At 37.6% G+C, this 22612-nt stretch overlaps 1 protein-coding gene across 27 annotated transcripts in view; it reads left to right on the plus strand.

The window, feature by feature from the left end:
- The window catches only part of ATP8B4 (ATPase phospholipid transporting 8B4 (putative)), a 419806-nt gene that overhangs the window by 33515 nt on the left and 363679 nt on the right, over nt 1–22612 (plus strand). For all 27 annotated transcript variants that reach the window (XR_005203096.1, XR_005203097.1, XR_005203071.1 and 24 more), the window contains one exon: nt 604–662. Coding sequence is in view for 10 of the 27 variants with exons in the window: in XM_017543577.2 (XP_017399066.1) it covers nt 604–662 (59 nt within the window). In the remaining 17 variants the exon portion in view is untranslated. The remainder of the gene's footprint in view (nt 1–603; nt 663–22612) is intronic.

Below are 22612 nucleotides of genomic sequence, written 5' to 3' on the forward strand. Positions count from 1 at the left end.
GTCCTTCTTATATTGTTATTTGTACTGGTGTTTGCATTTACTTTCAGAAGAGATTTTATTCTTTGGTCAATTCCAGCTAAGGGCAGGTCTTAGTCTCCTGATTATGTGTCATTCCTCTTAATATGCCTGGCTGCTTATAAATATCGCCTTTGGTTCTATGACCATAAGGTCAGCGACCTCACTGGCCACTTCTGTATGGTTTTATTTGGCTATGTTGTATTTTGTGACTTTGTAGCAAAAAACCCCAGAAAACATTCTTTTCCAGGATGCATTTGACTTTGTCAGCTCCTTTTCTTAGGAACCACTTGAAGTTAAGAGAAAGGGTCTTTGCAGAGCTAAAGGGACATAGAAATTGGAGACACATAATGTTTTGCTTTATGGTTGGCATTAGAAGGGCGATGAAAAAGACTGTAGCTTTCCATTTTGGGACTTTCCAACACATGTTCCAACATGTACACTGGCAAAAGCCAATGCCCTTCAAATTTGAAAGGAAAGAATTCTTGCAACCTTGACAACAAAGCAACCTAAGTGATGTTGTTTTAATTAGTTATATGTTTTTGTGGGCCTACAATTTAATTTCATACCTGATTTCTCTCTCTTTAGAAGTGGAACGGAGAGTGAAAGCCAATGACCGTGAATATAATGAAAAGTTCCAGTATGCGGTGAGTAAAACACACATAATATGTACATATTGGGGTAGGTCTTACCTAAGGACAGTGGAATGCATGTCTTCTAGAACTTTATGACTTCATCAAAAACTTTCTTTGTTGGCCCATTTTAATAGCAAGGTGCCATATGTTTCCATAAATACAGTTCTTAGCAATGTTTACAAACTTACTTCTCTCCCACAAAGAGTAGTTGGTATGCTTATTGTCATGGGAAGATGATAAAATCTCTTCTTTCTCAAGAATTGATGTTTAGATCATTTGGGTACCCATTTGGTTAGTAGTATACATGGGAATAATAGGAAAAGAAACCTTTTTTGTAGTACTTGGTCATGGATGTAGTGACGTTAGCTAGTGGTTGATGAATGGCATTTGAGGTGTTTTCTCTAAGCAACTCAGGCTGAATTTGTAAGAATATACATAGGATAAGGTTCCCAGGTCCTGAATGATTGTATTTACAGAATGATTACATGTGTGGGCTTTAAGCTTGTACTGAACAATTTTTTTTAAGTGAGAATTTTCTTCATTGACATAAGGAATGTTTACTGAATGTCTACTAAGTGACTGGCAGTGTCTTAGGCTACAGTGGTAAACAACTTCATGAATACATCATGGGCCTTTATAAAGACCTTATTCTTCTGTGACTCAATCTAAGTTACTACCTAGAATCTTTCATAAGCTGTAAGATAGACAGTTGGTGACACGTGGCCTATAAGACCTGTTATGTGATTGAGTTTACCAGCACATTTAATGAAAGAAAGTCTCAATTCAAAGAAGGGTGTGATGGCTATTAAAGCATAGAAATATGAGAGTCTCAGGGGCAAAATTTGGCAGTGTCCATTAGGCATTAGCTATAGGAGAGTTTTGGTCCATGGAGGTTTTTTGTGTTTTGTTCCTACTGGCAGATCTTTCCCATATGGAGATGAATGCTTTGGGCTATTATAGCTTGATATTTAGGAGAGGTAGCTAACAGTTTCTTTTTTCTCATGCTGAGCTAGTCATGCAAACTTGTGGATATAATTTGATTTTCAATGTAGGTTTCCATATAGGAATTCAGTATGCCATCTCTATGACAGATTGTTCATTGTAGAACAATATACTGACACTCTGATTTTATTTATCAGTCTTGTAAGCTTTGTTAAAGTAAGTCACTCTTGAGACAAGAAATCCCTCTCAGGAGGCTAATAAATATGCTTCTTAGCCTGGGGGAGGGAGGGGCTATAATTCCCTAAGGTGACAAATATCACTCTATATGGCCTCCTGACATATGGTCATTCAGCCCTCCTGGTGAACACCAGACATGGCCCCATGCCCTTCCATCCATCCTATAGCCAGTCCTTTAACTGTAGAGAATGACCTCTGAAAGCCTTGACCATCAAGTCCCAAATCAGAAAACTAGATACATTTATATTTAAGATCTTGAGAGAAACCCCCAGCAATAACTAATCTGCTATGGGGTAATTATGCATTTAAGTACTTGGCTGCATTTACTTGTTTTCCAATGTATAACAAGTATTTTCCTTCTGTGAGTAATAACTCTATAAGGAAAGCCTTATTTTGTTTGTGCGTTGTAAAATGGTATGCTCTTTTCAATTTACAGTTATTTTTTCTTAATTATGGAATATTGCAGACTCACAGAGAAGTATGGGGAATAACATCATGTGCCTACCACCCATATTGAATAGATGTTAATAATTTGCTGTGATTGCTTCAGATCTTTCTTTCCTTTAAAAGTCATAATATGCTAATGATATAGAGGTGATTTTTCTGTTGAGCTTTCATGATATTGAACAAAAGCACACGCGTTTGGCTGTGGCTCTTTTCTGTCGGGTTTCCTAATAATGACAAGGCAGTAGAAGAGTATCCTGTGGCCACAGGAGATTGAACAAGGCAGCTGCATCTCTGAGTTAAAACATACCAAGATAAGAACAAAATCTATGGGTTGACAAAACCAAGAATGATAGCAAAAGTTGAGAAAGAAAAGCTACAGAGCAGAGAGGGGCACAGATATCCCAGATCAAAGGACTTCCATTGTGGTTCAGAGGGAATGAGCAGCTGCCATGCTCCTAGAAGGAGCACAGGACCTCCCACTACACCTGGCTGATGTTTCCTTGATTCTGGAACACCCAAAAGGATTACTGACCTCACAGTGAGCTGTCGAGCCTCTCTCAGCCCCAGTCTATTCTGCTGCATGTTGGGGATAATCAAAGTACCTATTTCATAGAGTTACTGTAAGGAGTAAAATACAACAGCCCTATAAGCCAGTCTAAGTATAACTGGCATTTGAACCTATGCCTATCTGATTTTAAGCCTTATTTTTTAAAGCCATAAATAGAATATCCTTTTAAGAAAAACAACATCCTGGGGTCTTCTGCTTGGTCTTCCCCAGCCTTCAAGAGTATCACTCCAAATGGAAATGAATTTTGAGAGGCTTCAACATATCCCAGGGAGAATGCTCATAATAATTGAAGAAGTAATGTCTTCACCAAAAAAGCTGAAAAGAAGATGGGGATAAACCAAAACCGATTATGTAAAAGATGAAAGGAGAAATGAAATTCCCTCAAATGTAGTGGAAAAAGTATTTTAGGATAAGATCTAACATAGGTTGAATCCTTTCTCTCTCATTGTACTCATGGGATCTCAATGTACTTATTTCTCTGAGCATCAGTTGTTTCATCTATGGAATGGGGGAATTTTTCTCATAGGATTATTAACTAAAGGATTAAATTACACAATTTATGTAACATATTTGATAATAAGGCTAGCTGAATTTATTACATACTTATTGTGTACCAGATCCTGTGCTATGCTTTTTATGTGGATTTTTCTCTTATATCTGACAAGGCTGTGGGCAAGTACTCATAATAAATTTTAGATTCCCCATAAAGCAGTGGATAAAGTATATCAGTAATAGTAATCATAAAATTATAAAATCGATAATTTATAACTTATCAATTATAAATTGATAAATGTAAAATTTCAGATATTGAATAGTTATATAAACTTGTAAACATTTTGTGGCAGATAATATGCCAACAAATGAGCAAATCTGTGATACTAAAGGTGTGAAAGTTGTTGATAAATTATGCAGATGATCTAATATGCAGAGAAAGCAATGCACCAAAACGAGGACTAACAGTGTAAATGATTGTGGTAGCAGAGGCCACCTTCCCAGATAAGCCATGTTGAAATGACAGTCATTAAGTGAGAAGGTTATTGACTACCTACTCTGTGAGAGCATTTGATGAGTTTTGGAATTTTTCTTACAATCTCAGCATGGATATTGACAGAGACCTACTTAATTGTGATAGTCATAATAAAGTTAGTGATAATAATAGCTTAAAACAGGTCAGGCTCACTATATGAAAGGCATGGTTTTAAGCACTCTATTATATGAAACATATTTAATCTTGTAACTAGTCCATGAAATACTGTTATTTCTTACTTAGTATCTTTTTTTAGTATATTAAAACATTAAGCCATAGAGATCTCACTTAAGTTACATGCTCAGGGTCACACAGATAATAGCTTACATCCATACAGCTTAAACTTAACTGTGGACCAGATGCTTTGAACATATTTCAATCTTCCACAAAACCCACTGAGATGAAGATGGGGCTCCAATTAGTAAGCTGTCTAAGTCATGCAACTAAGAGGCAGCAAAACTGGAATTTTAATGCAGATTGGCCACATTCTAAAACCTGTGTTTTTCTTGTGATGTCATGTAGCTCTTTTGACCAATCTTGGAAAACAGACCAAAAGAAAAAAAAAAAAACATACAAAACAAAAAACCAATCAACCAACCAAACAACAAAACAAACCCCAATCCCTTCCCCTTCCCTCACATAACCACTGGTAAATATACTCTAAAGACAAAAGTAGATAAAGAAACACAATTTTACAACATGAGGCTAAGAATGGCCTTAAATATTACCCTGGGCTTTTGTAGGTAAGAATTTGGGAGAAAAATTTACAGATAGCTCAGATAAATTGTGCGATTTACAGAAACATTAAACCTGGCCAAGCAAACTTTTTTCCTGGAAGGCTGGCTGAAGATACTTCAGCAGTTTGAGAACCTTCATTTATCAACAAACTCTAAAGCTGCAAATCACATTACAGGACATAGCACAGGCTTAAAAGTGATTAAAAGCACTTTTGAGAGATAAAGCGTTTAGAACATAAAAGATAAGTTTAATGATTCTAAGTCAAATTAATTGGTAAATTAGACATGGTACTGTGAGAACTGGAAGGTAAAAACAAAATTGCAATAGGGATTTAGACTGCCAAAATGTGTAAAACAAAATGAGATTGAAGAGTGGAGGGAGAGTGAGCCAAGTGCTAAAATTATTATTCTCATTAGAAGGGAGTTCAATGTTTTCTTGGTTAATAATAGGAATGAATAATAGAAGTAATGAAAACAGTTGTATTAAAACATGTTAATGTTAATAATGGTTAAAAAAAAAATTGTCAGTGAGCCAAACAGCCAGACTCATTTCTGTTAAAAGGATTTCAGAGTGAATGGTAGAAGTGGTGAAAACAGTTGAATTGTATTAAAATGTATTAATGTTAAAAGATGTTAGAAAGTGTTAGCTTAATTATAGCTATTTTCTGATTTTGCTTAAGAGTTTAAAAAAATGATGATGGAAAGCACTGCTTCCCACTGGTTCTTATTCTCTCACTTTCTTTCACATAGGCCCAGGCATGATCTATCCCCATTCACTTCTCTTGAACTTTAACAGAGTTTGAGAAGGGAGATGAACTCATTTGAGTGATGAGAAACTTATCCTGTCTCAAACTCAGAAAATTCAGTAAAACAAAACACTTAATAAATTTTATCTGAATATATATATTTGAGACTTAGTCTCGCTCTGTTGCAGGCTGGAGTGCAGTGGCACAATCTTGGCTCACGGCAACCTCCACCTCCTGGGTTCAAGCGATTCTCCTGCCTCAGCCTCCCTAGTAGCTGGGACTACAGACGTCTGCCAACACATACAGCTAATTTTTGTATTTTTAGTAGAGATGGGGTTTCACCATGTTGGCCAGGATGGTCTCAATCTCTTGACCTCATGATCTGCCTGCCTCGGTCTCCCAAAGTGCTGGGATTATAGGCATGAGCCACTGTGCCTGGCCTATCTGAATATATTTAATGCACAAAGGTAGATGGGCAGTTTTTAAAGGATTTTTTTCCTGAGGGGAATTATTGATCCCATATAGGAAGTACATGGGATTATGTAAATTGGTGAAGGCTTAACCAATAGTTTTACATGCTTAGAAAGACTCCCACCCAAAAATTATTATTCTAATTGTGTAATTTATTCCTAGAATCTGAAAATGCCTTGTTGACATTATGGTTATTGGATGAAATCTATTGCTATTCTTGTGATTTTTGTGGTTGGTAAAACAATGCCCATTTGGATTTTCCAAAGTGTTCATTCAGTGCAACAATATGGTTGAGTGCCTCCAACTCTCAGCAGTCAGTGCTACAATCACACCACTAAGCTCCCTGCAACATGAACTCCTTTTATTTCCCTCCCACCCATTAAAACAAGACTGTACATTTCCATAGTCAGGAAACTTCGCTTTCCTTTTAACTCAGAATCTAAGTGGTTGAGAGTAGAGTAGAAAAATATGGTTCACCATCATTCTGAGTGTGTGAGCTGAGATGGTCACTGGACCTCTTTAGGCCCACATAATAATGATGTATCTGTGTTTCTCTGAGAAAAGAATAGCTTAACAGGCAAATTTCATGTTCCTGTGTGTGGGGTGCATAGACAATTAATTGTCCCCTTTTCTTTTATAGAAATAAAAATCATTTAAAAAATTTAATATTCACAACATACCTGCTCTATACCTAGCAACATGTATGTTTGTTGCCTTTTCCTTATTTACTTTCCAAAGAGTATTTGAGGTAATGTACAAAAAGCATAGAAAAGTCAAAGGGATAACAATATATGAAGAAGCTAGTATAGGAAGAATATGTTTAGGTGGACCCCAAAGTACATGCTACAAGGACCTTACAAGGACCTGCCTGCTTAAACTAGCAGTTTGTTGAGTGCTACTGGAGCTATTAAGAAAGTGGGTACAAATTTTGCTTTCTACCTTCGAGGAGCAAATATAATCTACTCGGGAAGAGAAGCCCAGCACAGTAGAATCAACCTAATAATAGGTAAGAATGAAAAGATGCTGCAAAATTCTAATTTTGTGATGTGGCCTGTAAATGCTAGGGAAAGGAGAGCTCAAAGTACAAAAAAATATTTGAGGAAGTTTTGCCAGAGGGAATGGGAAGTGATTCATGCCTTGTTTGTTTATTTGTACCACCAGTGTTAGCAAGGAGAGGCAGGAGCAAAAGCCTGTAGTTGGACCTTAGACTATAGGCTAAGAAAGTGAGAGTGTGTCATGAGGAAATATGGCTTGGGTAGGTGAGACCAGACTATTTAAAAAAAAGAGTTTAAATATGAAGTAAGTGGCTGTCAGGAGCTGGGTAGTCACAAAGTGAAAAGGGGTTTTATTTGCCCTCCAGATAAAATAGGCCAGATACCCAAGTAGAAATGGCCAGGTTAATAGGGAACAGAAGTTGGATGTGGTGAGAGCTGTAGATTTAAGAATATCAGCTGGAAGGAGATGCTTAAAGTTAGGAGAGAAGTGAGACTACTCATTAAGCAGTGACGGAACGTGTTGAGTGTGAGGTATGGGGAAGCTCAGTTTGTTGGAGAGTGGGAGGGAGAGAACTGAAGAAGTGGAGGAAAGAAGGATTGAGATGAATGAAGAGAGGATGGTGGAGGAAAGTGTTAAGGAAGGGAATGGTCTCAGGAAAGAGGGAATGGTGAACAGGTCTAATGGTAGGTGCCCATGAGATTAAGAACTAAGGGAAAGCATCTTTAATAGAAGGAAGTACCTGGAGGACCTCAAGAAAGCAGTTTTAATTTTTTAAGAACGTTGAGGCTTGAAAGTCAGAGGGAAGAAAAAAACCCCACAAACTGTAAAAAAAAGAAAGAGGGAGTGAGGTTGAATTAATTCGATTATTAGCTTGCAATAAAAAGGAGAGAAACAGCATAAAAGCCTTCAGGCTTACTGAAATTTGGTCAGCCATTTTAAAATCAATCTCTCACATATTTTGGCTTTTTAGGTATGTATTTAAAATCCATGGAAGGGTAAAACTCTACAGATATTTTATTTGGGAGACTCTAGGGATGTCACCATGTTGAAACACATCCCCAGACTGATGGGACATTTGGGTTTCTCTATCTTTTCTTCTTGAGCAGCATAGTTGTACTGCCTACATGACATAGAATCTCACCTATAGTCCTGATGACCAGGGAAATTCATGCACCAGCTGAAGAGTATAGTTGATGACAAGCAATGTGACAAGTTGGAATTAGTCATGGAAAACACCAGTAACTTGTGTTTGTTATGGGTTTTTCGTTGTTGTTGCTTTTTTGTATTGGGGCATCACCATAGTAACAGTGGCTTTTAGCAAACATTAAAAACGGCTTCTGTTTTGTGTGCTGTTCATATCTGTGTATGTTATTCTAAGTTTGACACGGCAGAGGTTTTAATTTTTTCTTTATAAATATTTGTAGAAGAAAAGATATTTTTTGGACATCTCTCAAATTCATTTTCTTTCTGGATTGAAGAGTATAAAAGCATAAATATTTTTTAATCTTCTTGACATCTGGTTTGTTTAAGTAGTGTTATTCTTTAGCTAAGCATTTGTCTGACTTCTTGTTTCTCCAATTTAGTTTGCCTGTTTTAATCTTTTTGTTTTCTAGCCTCCGAATTTCTATTCCTAAATATTCTAAAATGGCACATTAAGGTAATTAAAGAGTCTACTTAAGCTCTCTGAGGTATTTGTTATTTACCTGTCCCAGGCTTGAGATAATTTCAAGCATCCTCATAAACTATTTCCCATTCCATCTGCTTTGAGAAGTAATGTTTTAGTAAAAAAAAAATACAGATTTATTTTTACTTCTACTTTCTTCACTGCAATGGTACAAAACTGAAAAGTATGCAAGCAATATGTAATTGGAATTATAAGAGTTAAAATTAGCAGTGTTTGATGAAAGAATTTTGCTCTATTATAGCTTGGCTATAATGCAATAAATTTAAGATTGAGAAATGAAAAGATGACATAGAAAGAAGGGCAAGTTATTTGTGAAGAAAGAACTATAAATGCAGTTTCCTTTGTTGGCAAATACTTCATGAGAATAATCCATAAATCAACTGTGTGGATGAAATTGGGCAAGTTCAGTAACAACTGAGAGTTTAACGGAAAAACCACGAACCCCAACGGTCTCAAAGTGGTTTTTATCTTGTTTTGTAATCTTCTTTACTGGACCAAATGCTCTGGTTCTGGGAATCAAATTGCTAAAAGATTATAACAATAATCTTTTATATTTTGTTGTTGAAAGATCAAATCATTTATGTAAAAAGGTAGTCTTAAATTCATGTCCACTATTATGAAACCAGTGCCCAGATTACTGTCACATTTTATACCTGACTTTCTATGTAGTTTCTGTTCTTTGACAAATAAAAATTGTATATACTTATGGTACATAACATGATGTTTTAAAATATGTATATGTTACAAGATGGCTAAATTGAGCTAATTAACATATGCCTTGTCTCACATAAATTACCATTTTTTGGGGGAATGGGAACACTTAAAATCTACTGTCATAGCAATTATCAAGCGATATGATTTGGATCTGTGTTGCCATCAAATCTCATGTCTAATCATAATCCCCAGTGTTGGAGATGAGGCCTGGTAGAAGGTGACTGGATTATGAGGATAAAGTTCTCGTGAGTGGGTTAGCACCATTTCCTCAGTGCTGTCCTCATGACAGTGAGAGTAAGTTATCCTGAGATCTGGTTGTTTAAAAGTGTGCAGCACCTCCTTCTTCTCTCTTTTGCTCCTGCTTCGACCATGTAAGATGTGTCTGCTTCCCCTTTGCCTTCTACCATGATTCCACATTTCTTGAGGCTTCCCCAGAAGCAGAAGCCCCTGTGCTTCCTGTACAGCCTGCAGAACGATAAGCCCATTAAACGTCTTGCCATTATAAATTACCAGTCTCAGGTATTTTGTTATAGTAGCATGAGAAAGGACTAATATTTCAAGTATACAATATGCAGGTTTAGTACAAAAGCAAGCTGCTTAGGTGTTGAAGTTAAACTTGAAGGCACTATAATACTTTAAAAATGATCCAAGTCTTGGGTTATATGCATGTGAATAAATCCATGTCTGTTGCATAAGTGTGTGCACAGGGTTAAGGTTGTAGTTGTGAGGAAGTGTATACAGTTTTGTAAGAATGTTCTTGCTTGAATAATGAGAGACTGTTCTCAGAGGAATTAAGCAGAGGAGAGCAATCAGAGTCACATGGTGAGATTGGTGACCTAAATCTCTAGCTCCTGATACCCTTGGCTTGGTGTCTTTAGCAGCGCTGATTGCGGGTTTTATGTATACTTTTTGGTTGTCAATCCTGTGAATCAGGACCATATTATTACAGATGTGGCTGGTCAGGTGTCATCTAGGTATGTTGTAGATGGTGACATCATCCTATAACAATTGTCTGAAAGTTTAGGGAAGAAGGGCTTTTTTTATACAAAAGGAAAACTTGATTTCTTAGGTACTGCAAGGAAATTAGCTTAAGTAATAAACTGTGGAATCTCAGTTTGGAATTATCCTTTAAAACTTGTCCATTTATTTCTCTATATACAGAATTCTAACCAACTACACATCCTTTTGTGCTTATATCCCTCTAGAAGAGAGGACCTCATTACCTCCCCAAACAGCCTTTTCCATATTTTGGTAGTTTTAATCATTTGGCAATTTTTTCGTCAATTGAGCCAAATTGATATTCTCTTGATTTATTCTCAATTGTTTTAGCTTTTCTTCAGAGGCCAAAGCAGAGCAAACATGTCTTCTGTTTTATGTAATAACACTTCTGATATTTGTGTTTAAAATATCAATCATGAATTCATTGAATAAACCCATCTCCAGGAAAATCACCTGCTATTCCTTTTCTTTTCAGTGAGCCTCAGCTTTTCCATAACTTCTTCAAGTGGGTTGCTCCAAAGTCACAGTATTCTAGAATTTATTTGACCATTTTGAAGTACAGAAAGATTATTAATGGAGTCTAAGACTGCACTATCTTTTCAGTGACTGTTGAGTCTATTAATCTCATATTAATTTTATTTTTATTGTTAATAATAAGGACTATGTCACATTTATCTCCATATCTTGCTTGTCATAAGGCTTGTTGGCACATAATAGGCACTTACTCTGTCATTAAACTATTCCTTTTATTTTTTTGTCTTTGTGGACTTAACGTCTGTCTGCATTGTCATTGATATTTAAACAAATGGGCCAATTAAATCAGAAGCTTTGGGAGTGGAGTCCAGGCATTTTTTTTTTTAAAGCTCCCCTAGTGTTCCAATGGGCAACTCAAATTAATCACTGATCCAAGTTAGTAATAAAAATACTGAGCACAACACAGTTAAGAACATGCATCTTATCACTAGAGACGTCCCTGTAGGTTGCTGGTGGGCCATTAATCATTATGTCTTGTTTACTTGTTCCAATTTCTATAATGAACTGTTGGTGCTGGCAGCCCAATTTTTGTCTAATTATTTAGTAATATTGCTCTCTGTTTTTATAAGCAGAAAGGCTTTTTAAAAAACTTATCTATTATAGTGCTGATTTAGATGACTTCTTATGTGTATGGAAGGAGAAGGACAGAATGAATAATTGAACTTTGAAGATTCCTCCCCAAGTCATGTTCCTACAATTCTTGCAAACCACTTAGTTCCATGTTTGATATTTCAAAGAGTCTTGTAGACCCAATACCACAAAAAAGCCATTGTCCTAAGAAAGACTTTTACGAGGTTAGAAGCACAAATGAGCTGAACTTCTTTATAATGCTTTGCAGAGAAAGCATTATTCAGACTTTTCTAGATGAGAAAATGAGCTAAAGGGATATTTGATTTTTTTCTCCCTTGCACTCTGATATGAGAAAATGAATAAAATGCATGTTGTTGTGCTAAATAATGCGAAAAATCTGTATGCTAGTGCCTATCTTTCTTTGGCAAAAGTACTTCTTTAGGTTATATACTGAAAATTATTGTCATGGGTCATTAATTATGAAAAATTATATTAGCTCATGTTATTTTCTCCTGAGTGGAATTGTTTTCCTCTCCTGTATCATTTTGTATTTTTTCCAGTTGCGTTCATTAGCCCTATTGTATTAGGCTGTTATTGCATTGCCATAAAGAAGTACCTGAGACTGGGTAATTTATAAGAAAAGAGGATTAATTGACTGGGTTCTGCAGCCTGTATAGGAGGCATAGTGGCATCTGCTTCTAGGGAGGCCTGAGGAAGCTTCCAGTCATGATGGAAGATGAAGGGGGAACAGGCACATCACATGGTGAAAGCAGGAGCAAGAGTGGGAGTGGGAAGGTGACACACTTTTAAATGACCAGATCTCACTGGGACTCACTCACTGTTGTAAGGACAGTACCAAGGGGGATGGTGCTAAGCCATCCTTGAGAAACTGCTGTCATGATCCAATCACCTCCTGCTAGGCCCCACCTCTAACACTGGAGATTACATTTCAGTATGAGACTTGGGTGGGGACACAACCAAACTGTATCTCAGGTATTGAGTAATTCTTGTGTATCACTTTGTTAAGTGCTCTAGACACTTAAAATGTATAAGGTCTCAGCCCTTCAAGAACCGTAGGAATTTTGAGATTATTTCACATGCATAAATGAAATAAGAGTATAAGACATTACAAAGTTAAGTATGAAAATGAATGGTGTTAAATTATAATAAACATTTTCACTGTATCTGGGTAAGGAAGATAATTTTCTAGGAAGAGATAAATGCATTTCTTTTATTACAGTCGTTTGTACTGGTAATATATGTCTTTCAGAGAGAATAAAAGAATGGTAAAATACCATGTTTTATTTATATAGTGTAAAAATGACCTGACTCGGTTTGAAAACTTCCCAATTTGCACTGTAATTTGAATCTCTGTTTGGATTTGGAGAATGATTTGGTACCTCAGAAAGCCAAGTGCCAGTCACCTTTAAGTAGATCTGAACCTAAACTGATAGAAGAAAATGGTGAGCTAATTGAAAAGTACTTCCAGAGTATACTGGAATTGAATGCTTTAAATATAAAAAACAGTTAATTTTTTTTGTTTCTTTAATTCAAATGTGAATTTTATATCTACTTAAAATCAATATTTAAGATATTTTGACATTAGAATAGTTCTGCATTTATGTTTTATCAACAGTTATTATTAAATTCCTAAAACCATTCAGAACCTATATGCTATTGCCTGTGCAAATGATGCCTGTGTATTTTGAAATGTACATTTTTTAAAAATAAGAATTTCTTTGATCCCTATTCCTTCTCCTCAGTCTGCTGTGCTCCTCCTTGCTTCCAGATACCTGTGGAATTTCTTCCATGGTTCCTTTGTTTTCCAGCTTGATGCTTGATCTGATCTTTTTTTTTTTGCCAGAGCTTAAACTGAAAGTGCTGAAAAAAAAAAATCCGATTTTTCACTGATTTTTTCTTTTCATCCAATATACTTTTCTTAAAGGATTGAAAAAGAAGTCCAGAAAAGTATCTTCACCTGAGTCAAAAGGACACCTTTTACTTCTAGCCTAAGTTCCAGAGTAAGGCATTTCAGTGTTTCATCTGTGACATCGATTCAACTCCACGGCCTGTTGGGGGGAATGCAGTACCACCTAAGGTTCACGGTCTTTAGTGCGCAAAAGGGACTCCCTTGGATTTGTACTAATTTAACTTACATCAGCTTTTGAAAAAAGCTGCATGTAACCTTTCCTATACTGCAGCAATTTGTGCCTTTCAAAACTCTTAGAGCTCTTTAATACTCTGCTTCTTGAAGTGTGGTCCACAGACAGACCGGCATCATTGGCCTTACCTGGAGCTTATTAGAAATGCAGACTCTCAGGCCCCACCACAAAATTACAGGTTTGTCACTGCATTTTTATAAAACCCAAAATGATTCATATACATATTTGTGTTTCAGAAGTTCTGAACTGATTGTTTCTTCTTAGTTTGGTTAGTAATGCTTGGAGGATTTTGGTAAAAGCAAAGAGGTGGTGGAGGTGTAGGGAAAGTATTTAATTATTGAGCACAGTGCTAAGCACTTTACATGTATTATTTAATCTTTACAACAGCTTTGCATGGTAGATATTCCTATGTAAATTTACATGTGGGAGATGAAGGATTGGAGGAATTAAGAGAAAAGTCGCTTAGTTGGTAAAATATGTAGTCACTTTTCAGGTTCAGGACTCTGAGCTCTCACTTTTTCCTAAATATTCTATCTCCTGGGAAAATTGTGCTTAAGTATTATTTAACTGGATTGCTGTTTCATTGTGGTAAATATGAGTAGACTTTTTGGGAAAAATGTCTTCAAGAAGTTCTTGAAGCTTTCCTGAAACCAGGTTTGTGAGGAAGATCTTTCTTCTTAACCTGTGTGTATTAAGTTTAAGGCTTAAGGTGATTGTCTTGTCACATAAGTAGTTTTTTTTCAGTATAGTATGTCTGCCTTACCTTCCTGCCTTCCTGCCTTCTTGCCTTCCTGCCTTCCTAGTGTCCGCTTTTCTTTAGTTCTGGAATCAGAAAAATTCCTAGAAATCCAGGGGATGCTGTGGGCCATGGCTCTGGCTAGGCCGATGCAAGTGCCTTTTAGCCTTTCTGGGCTTCACTTTCCTTACTGAGAGTATGGGCAACTCATTTTACAGTACTGGAAATGACAATTGTGGGAAGAGAGTATCTAAAGCAGGCTTGATACATTTCGAATTTATAAAAAGAAACATTAACCTTTTGGGGAAAACGAGTTTCTAAAAAAGGGCTCAGGCCACAGACCCCTAGGTTTTTCCTCTTCCAGCCCTTCAAATTCCTTGTCTCATTGATAGCATCCTTGGTGACCCTCAGAGGGAGAAATACAGAGCACGGTCGTCTATTCTTCTGACAAGCCTCCTGATTTTCTTTCTCCAAACCCTCTGACATCTCTGGCTTCTTCCTCCTGAAAACTGACATACTTGCCTAAAGGACTGGATGAACTTTGTTTTCTAATCCTTATGTCAGATGGAGTGAGTCAGGAAGAGGAATATGGATGAGGAATGTACTAGGGAAGAGGTTTATGAAGGCAGTAGAATGAAATGGTGGAGGACGTTCAGGAGCTGCAGCCAGAGCCATTCATTCATTCATTAATTCAGGGAAAAAGGGAAAGGATCTGGTCCGCTTTGTTTCACAGTAGTTTTGTACATTTACGATGATTCCTAGCTGGTCTTCCTAATGATGCTCTGGTGGATCATTAACTATTAAACTATTAAACTAAATCACACTGTTATTTGACCTGGAGCCTGATACTTAGAATTGTTCCTGTAAGAAGTGGCTCAGTTGCAAATCAGTTCAGTGACTTCGAGCATCTGGCCTAGTGAGTTTTGATTGGAGACTCACTGTGCATCTTCTCACTGTGAAGCTCTTGCTCTGTTCAGCACCCACATGGGCTTTTTGTTGAATCTCTATGTTGACTCCTACAGAAGACAAATGCCTACTTTTGTGTATGTAATTAGGGGACTCCATTGTCAGTCCCCAAAGCAAATTTATGGTAGTCTTTATTTAACTCAGACTATCTCAAGTATAACCTCAAATTTGGTGAAAATTCATTAAACCCATTGTGTATGATGTAATCACAAAAATTAAAGATTGACACTTTATTCATAAATTACTAAATTATTATTGATGTGTTTTAATGATAGAATATGCTTTAAAACTCTTCTTTCCCCTGACCTCCCCTACGTGCCTCATGTACAGAATTTTCCTTCTGCATTTCCTAGTCTTCTATTCTCTCTCTCTCTCGACACTTCTCCCAAACAAAAGCAACTCAACAAACAAAAAACACAAAGCCAAGTGTTGTGCATTTACCTGAATATAGATTACTCTCCAACCCTGGCTGTGAAGGCGCTGGTGACAAGCAAAGGCTAGGATTATTGCGGGATAACATCTTCATGAGAGGATCAGGGTGCCAATTGCTCCAGTACCCTCTGGGCATGGCAGAGGGTGCTCACAACTTCATGCACTTTCCATCTGATCCTTAGGGGTTCAGGAGAAAATTGCTTAGCCACCTCTAAGGTGGTGTTATTTTTTTTATTTTTTTATTTTTTTGAGATGGAGTTTCACTCTTGTTACCCAGGCTGGAGTGCAATGGCGTGATCTCGGCTCACCGCAACCTCCGCCTCCTGGGTTCAGGCAATTCTCCTGCCTCAGCCTCCTGAGTAGCTGGGATTACAGGCACGCACCACCATGCCCAGCTAATTTTTTGTATTTTTAGTAGAAATGGGGTTTCACCATGTTGACCAGGATGGTCTCGATCTCTTGACCTCGTGATCCACCCGCCTCAGCCTCCCAAAGTGCTGGGATTACAGGCTTGAGCCACCGCGCCCGGCGGTGGTGTTATTTATGTAGAACTCTAGTATAGGAAGTAGAGTTTTATGGAGGATTAGACTGTGTAGCGTGCTATTATAACTCTTTGGCCCTTTGGGAAATTCTTTATGGGTGCCTTTCCTTGTTAACTGGACTTTCCCATTGTGTCTTTCTTACTGTTGTAAACACTGAGGTCTTGAAATTTGGCCTAGTTCCCAGACTACACAACAGCACGAACGTGGTCTAATTTTTAGACCTAATAAACAAAGCAGTCCATCTGCACTAAGTTGTCCAAAGAATCTTCTGTAGTTCAGGAAATAGGCTTGAACAAGCCAGCCCCCATCTCAACTCAAAGAAATGCCCAGTTTGATTATACAAGATCCCTAAAGCTCAGGCTGAGATGAATTCATGGGCTAAAGCTGAGTGCTGACTCCCTAGATCCCCAGTAGATCTAAAAGAAGGAGGCATGGATGAGCTCTGGCCCAGCAGAGAAAGGAGGCAAAGAGATCATTAGGGATGCCTCAGGAAAGTCCTGCTGAAATACAATCTTTGCTTTCTTTAATTTTCTATTTTGTATGCCTTCCTCTTATCTCTCTGAAGAAAGCATATACTAGGTCTTTCTCTCTTTTGATCTGTATTTTCAGTCATTTTTTAGATGTCAAAAAAGAAAGCAAACATTTTATCGCAACTACTTAAAATGTTATATGTGTCTAAACACCCTGGAGAGAAAAAAATTTTGTGTGATTAAATTAATCTCAGAGGGAAATTTAATTTGCTCCCCTGGTAATTACCCAAAATTAGTTCTTTGTAGATAAATTACTACTCATAGGCCATTTACTAGCTCTAGAACGGTGTTTCAGACACTGGAACACTAAATTAAAGATGATGGGTAGAAAAGAGAGCAAAGTTTGTGACAGTGTCAGGCAGATTTGCTTTATGGGGAGATGGAGGCCTGAAAGCTTTCCTGGCCACTATCCAAAGGTCTAGATGGAAAATGAGCTCCCTAAACAAGCCCAGCAATGCGCTCCCTAGATTCAAAGGACTGGAAGTGACTGCTCCAGGTGATTGAATTAATGTGAGCCCTTCACTGTGCTTTAGTTTAGAGAGGTTCTGTTCTTCACCAGAGTGAAGGATGTTGGCTGAGCACCAGTAAGTCCATTAGCCAAAAGGCAGTCAAGAGATTCTTAGTTTCTGACTTGTTTCTCATGAAACACAGTTTGGGAGAACACAGGATTGTATGAGACTTGCTTTTATAGACAACCCTCACAACTGTTTTAAACCTCAGTTTCCTCATCTGTAAAATGGTGCTGAAATAGTCACAGCTCATTGGATTTTTAAAGCACTGCCTGAGATGATGTACTTACAGTGCTCACCATAGCACTTGGAAATGGAAGGAGGCAATACCATTATCTGGTGTCACTGTATGACCCAGCCATGACATAGAAAGTCATATGTTCTCCATTCTGTGCCCAAGTCTTGGTGACACATGAATCATACTCATTTCCTTTGTCCATAACAGTGTTTAGTCCACAGTTTTCAAAGTTTTTGAGCATGTTCCTCACTTGTAGAAGAAAATTATATCTGATTGAATGTAATGGCTCATACTTATAATTGTAGTGCTTTGGGAGGCTGAGGTGGGAGGATGATTTGAGGCCAGGAGTTCAAGATCAGCCTGGGTAACATAACCTGGCTCTATAAAAAATTTAAAAAAAGAAATTAAATCTACATATATACATGTAAACAATCTTTAGGTGATTGTCTTTGCAACAGATATTTATATATATATATATATATACACACACACATGTGTATACACATATGCATGTGTATACATATATTTTTTTACTATAGATAATATATGCATTAAATTGTCTTTGCTATAGGTATATAGACACATAAACATATACATATATTGTCGATAGTAATTAGATATTAGGTTAACATTTTTAGTTAAAATGTACGTGACGTTCTTTTTTTTTTTTTCTGAGAATAATAAGGACTAAAATCCTTAGTATGTATTCTGAGGATTCTTTTGGGTACCCAGGAAATTGAGCACCCCCTAGGGGGCACATATTCCCACTGGTCTCACCAGGTAGGATAATCTTGATGTTGCATTAACCTGGAAAATCAAGCAAGAAGGCTTCCTGAGGGAGTGTTGGCAGGCAAAGTGCTCTTGTTCTATTTTTCATTGTTTTTGTCATAGCATTTGATGATTACTTCCTTAAATTGTATTATAAGTTTACAATTTTATTGTCTGCTTGTTCCTGCCTCTCTTTCTATAACTAACATACAAACTTACTCATGAGGGGAGGGACTTTGCTTATTCACGTCTGTAGCCCTGATTCAATAATGTTATTGCCTGACACACAGAAAGACTTCAACAAAAATTAGTTGAATCAATGAATGAATGAATGAATGTTGGGGGATATGTGCCCTCTGTTCTTTCCTTCCTCATACTCGTTTTCTGCTCAAGTCTGGGAGCCCAGGCTCAGGAGAATGTTAAGATGGTGGTGGTGGTTGTGGTGGTAGTGATGAGTGTAATCAATATTGATTCATGATTTCTGCAAAGCCTGTTCTATGGTTGAGGCTTTCTCAGCAGCGTTCATAGTGGAGTGTTGTCATCTTTCCATTGTGCCCATCCTGGAAACCTGTGGACTCTGCCCCAGGCAACAGTCTGCTGATACTGAGGAGTTACCAGGGGTTCTGCCTGGTATCATTGAGGTACCAGATGTCTAATCTCCAGGTCCCATACATGCATTCTTTTGGCATCTTTGCATTAATGTGGGTGTTTTACGTATTTTCTGAGTGATATAAATGCCTTTTGGCCACTTCCTCTTTTATGCAAATAGTTTGTGGAAACAATCTCTTTTTGTTTTTTATTTTATGGTTTAGAGGTAATCCCCCTCCCTTATTAATTAGGATTTTATTTCTCTCTGGAATCTGGATCGTACCATAAAAATACTGTATCTGCCTCCTCTTGTGGCAAGAAAAGCTAGGTGTTTCCCCCTCAAGCTCCGGAATGTTCCTTTTTATAGTTGTCATGATGTACAAATGTCTCATCAGATGTGGGATGATGATTTGATAGTGTTGAAACTGTGGTACTTATTACAAAAGCTCCTGGGGCTTGTGGGATTCACAGACGTAGGCAGTGTCCCTGGACAACCACTGATCTCATTTGGGTTTAAGCCTTCTGAAATGCATTTTTTTTAAAGGCAAACATAGAGATAGAAGTAAGCTATATGATCTTGCATGTGTTTGGTTGGTTGATAGTAAAAGAAAAACCAACTCAAACTTACTTAGTTTGAGTTGAATGAACAGATCATATAACTGAGAAGTCCAGAGACAGGGCTAGCCTCAGGAGAGGCTTGGTCTAGTTTCTTTCTCTGCTTTTCTTGGCCCTGCATTTTTAGTACGGAGTTTGTTCTTGGCAGCCTCCCCACTCATGGCCCCAAGATGCTGTTAGTAATCTCTAGGGTTACTTGTTTGCAGATTGGATTGCAATAGAAAAGAGAAAGCCTACATTATCGGAAAATTTCAGAATTGATACAGTTCTTGTGCCAGTATCTGAATTCAATAATGTAGTTAGGAGGGTGGGCAATGTACTTGGCTTAAGCTAATCTGACCCTGGAATTATGGATGGGAGATGAATCTATCCCGTTCACGAGACTAAGGAATTTGGCACATTGTTAGCTGATGGGGAGAGGAATAGTTGAATGAGTGTTACATATGCCATTAACAGGACTGAATTTAAAGTGCTGAGGTTGATTTTTGATATATTTGGTAGTTTATGTGTCTCATACTCTGAAAATAATAGATTAGCTTTCATTATTGGTTGCAGTAGCCATTAGTGATATCCATTAATGTTTCTAGCTTTCTGTCTTTTGGACACGTGATGGCTCTTCCAGCCAATATGTTGTGAGAAATTGGGTTGAAGCATTACATATGAGGGTGAGACTCTTCAGAGCTTCTTTTTTCTCTGGTAATATACCTCAAAGCATTGGAGGTGGTGGATGGTCCATTATGAGTATATGATGAGCAGACTCATGCTGGGCTAATAGCATGAGCAAGAAATAAACTCTTGTTGGGTTAAGCCGTGAAGGTTTTGGAGTTATTACTGTGGCATAGCAAGTTATCCTTACTAGTACATTGCATTTATTGATACAGTTGAATTATTTGGGGGTCTCTCACAAAAATCCTATATTTGTATAATTCTTTCAATTCAGCAAAAATGCTTTTACATCTATGCTCTCATTTCCATGATAGTCCTATAAATATATGAGAAATGTTATTATTTCCATTTTGTTGGTAGAAAAATTAAGGCAGTCTCCCAAAATGCTGTTTGCTAATTTAGCAGAGTTTGCTATTTTCTATTTGCTTTGTTTACTTAAGCAGTAGACTTACATTGTATGCATAATGAGGAACTTTAGAAAAAAGCAATACTTCCCACTTTATTCATATTTTATTTGGTAGCCCATCTCTGAAAAAATTGTCATTTTAACTTCATTTTCTTTACTTTATTCCCCACCTTCACCACCTTCCCCCCGTCACCAAGTAGTAAATGCTGGAAATATAAAGGACTTTGGCCACTGTGCTTCTGTTGAAAGCTAATGTAAGGAGTGGTTATGTGTACTATTTGTCTGCATTGAGCTTTGTTAGGGGCCAAGAGAATCATTCTTGAGGGGAACTGAAAGAAAATCAAAGGAAGCCGTAAGCATACATCAGGCAATAGAACCAGGGCTGTGCCTGAAGGGCTTGACTAGAGAGAAAAAAGTAAATATACTGAATTTCTTTTGATAAGAAAGTGGCAGCAGGCTTGAAATGCAGACTGGAGGAGAGAGCAAGGGCAGATTACTCTGAAAGCAGAAGAGATACCTGCTTTGCAAGGAATTGGGCAGCACAGTGGTGAAGAGGGTGGGTTCCGGAGTCTATACTGGATCCAAATCCTGGTTCTACCACCACTTACAAACTGTGTCACCTTGTGGAAGTTACTTTATCTCTCTGAATCTTGGATTTCCTTTCTACAGAATGGAAATAATAGTACCTATTTCTTAAGGATGTTGTGAAGATTAAGATGAGCTATAAAATGTAAAACTCTTAGAACAGTACACACAGTAAACGCTTGATTAAAATGTCAGTTATTATCACTATTCATGACCACTCCTTCTGCCACCATCCTGATCTAAGCTGTCCATCATCTCTCACCTGGATTAATTCAAAGACCTCCTCATTGCTCTTTTCTTATCTATTCTTGTGTCACTTCCCAATTTGTTCTCCACATAGCTAGGGTAATCTTTTAAAATAAAAATCTCAGCAAGTTATTTATTTGCTTAAGACGTTTCAGTAATTCCCCCTTCACTTATGATTTTAGTCTTTATTAGTCTTTATAATAGTCCCTTTTAGTCTTTATAAGAAGGACTAAAATCCTTAGTATGTATTCTGAGGAACTACTCTATCCAGCCTGTTTGTGCTGACCTCTGTAGTCCAGCCTCATAGGCCCTCTTCTAGATCCCCAAGTGTGCCACTTTTTGCCCACCTCAGGGCCTTTGCATTAAAATATTTTAGAGAAGCAATGCTTTATCCTCAAAACACCTGATGTTGCCTTCCAGGTGGAGATTTCTCTACTGGTGTGACACTTCTCTCCCGACACCATTACTCTGCCACATGTGAAATGAAGTAATTTACCTGATGGATCAATCTTGGAGGAATAATGGGCCTCAGCTCATCTTTGCCCTTCTCCTTCTTGGAAGCATATTTTCTGCAGGGGACAGGTGGTTACTCACGGTCATTTATGGGAGGCTTTTTCCCACTATGTGGGATCCTGCCCTTGTTTGGCATCACCTGTGACTGTAAGCCCAAGCCTACTTCATCATGGAATCCATTAACCATTCCTCCTCACTAACAAGCTAATGTCATGGCCTCTAGTTTGGCTTTTATCAGCACCAAAGAGGCTCCATGGATTCTCCTCCTTTTCTTCTGAGGATTGGGATGTTTCTAGTCATCCATGGTGGGAAAGTACTTCTGGAAGGATAGTGGTGAAGATCTTCTCTGCCTTATGGAATGAATTGTACTCAGATTGGACTGTAAGCCCGTAGCCTATGAAATGACTAAATATTAATGTGCCTGATTTAAGGTCTAACCCATACAGTACTCACATGCTAGAACAGGGCAGTGGAGATGGAAGGGTGTTTTGCTTTTGGTTGAGAAACAAAGAAAAACGACTAGACCAGCTATTCTCCAGGAGGGGGAGCCCTTGTTCTTTGTTCCCATTCAAAACTGTGAGGGTTTGCATCATCTGTGACTCAGTTTAACAGAAGGAGTAGAACAAACACAGTCATTGCTATATGTCAAGCTAAGCAAATAGGAGAAAATTGTCATAGTTTCTGTTTGGCATTATTACTTTATATCCCGCAGAATTGGCTCTTTACCTATGTGGAACTCAGTTTTGTAGGAGAGTTTCTTTATAATTCCTGCTGTGGTTTTGATGGTT

The sequence above is a fragment of the Cebus imitator genome, unplaced genomic scaffold, assembly GCF_001604975.1.
Source record: "Cebus imitator isolate Cc_AM_T3 unplaced genomic scaffold, Cebus_imitator-1.0 Scaffold9, whole genome shotgun sequence".
Lineage (NCBI taxonomy): Eukaryota > Metazoa > Chordata > Mammalia > Primates > Cebidae > Cebus > Cebus imitator.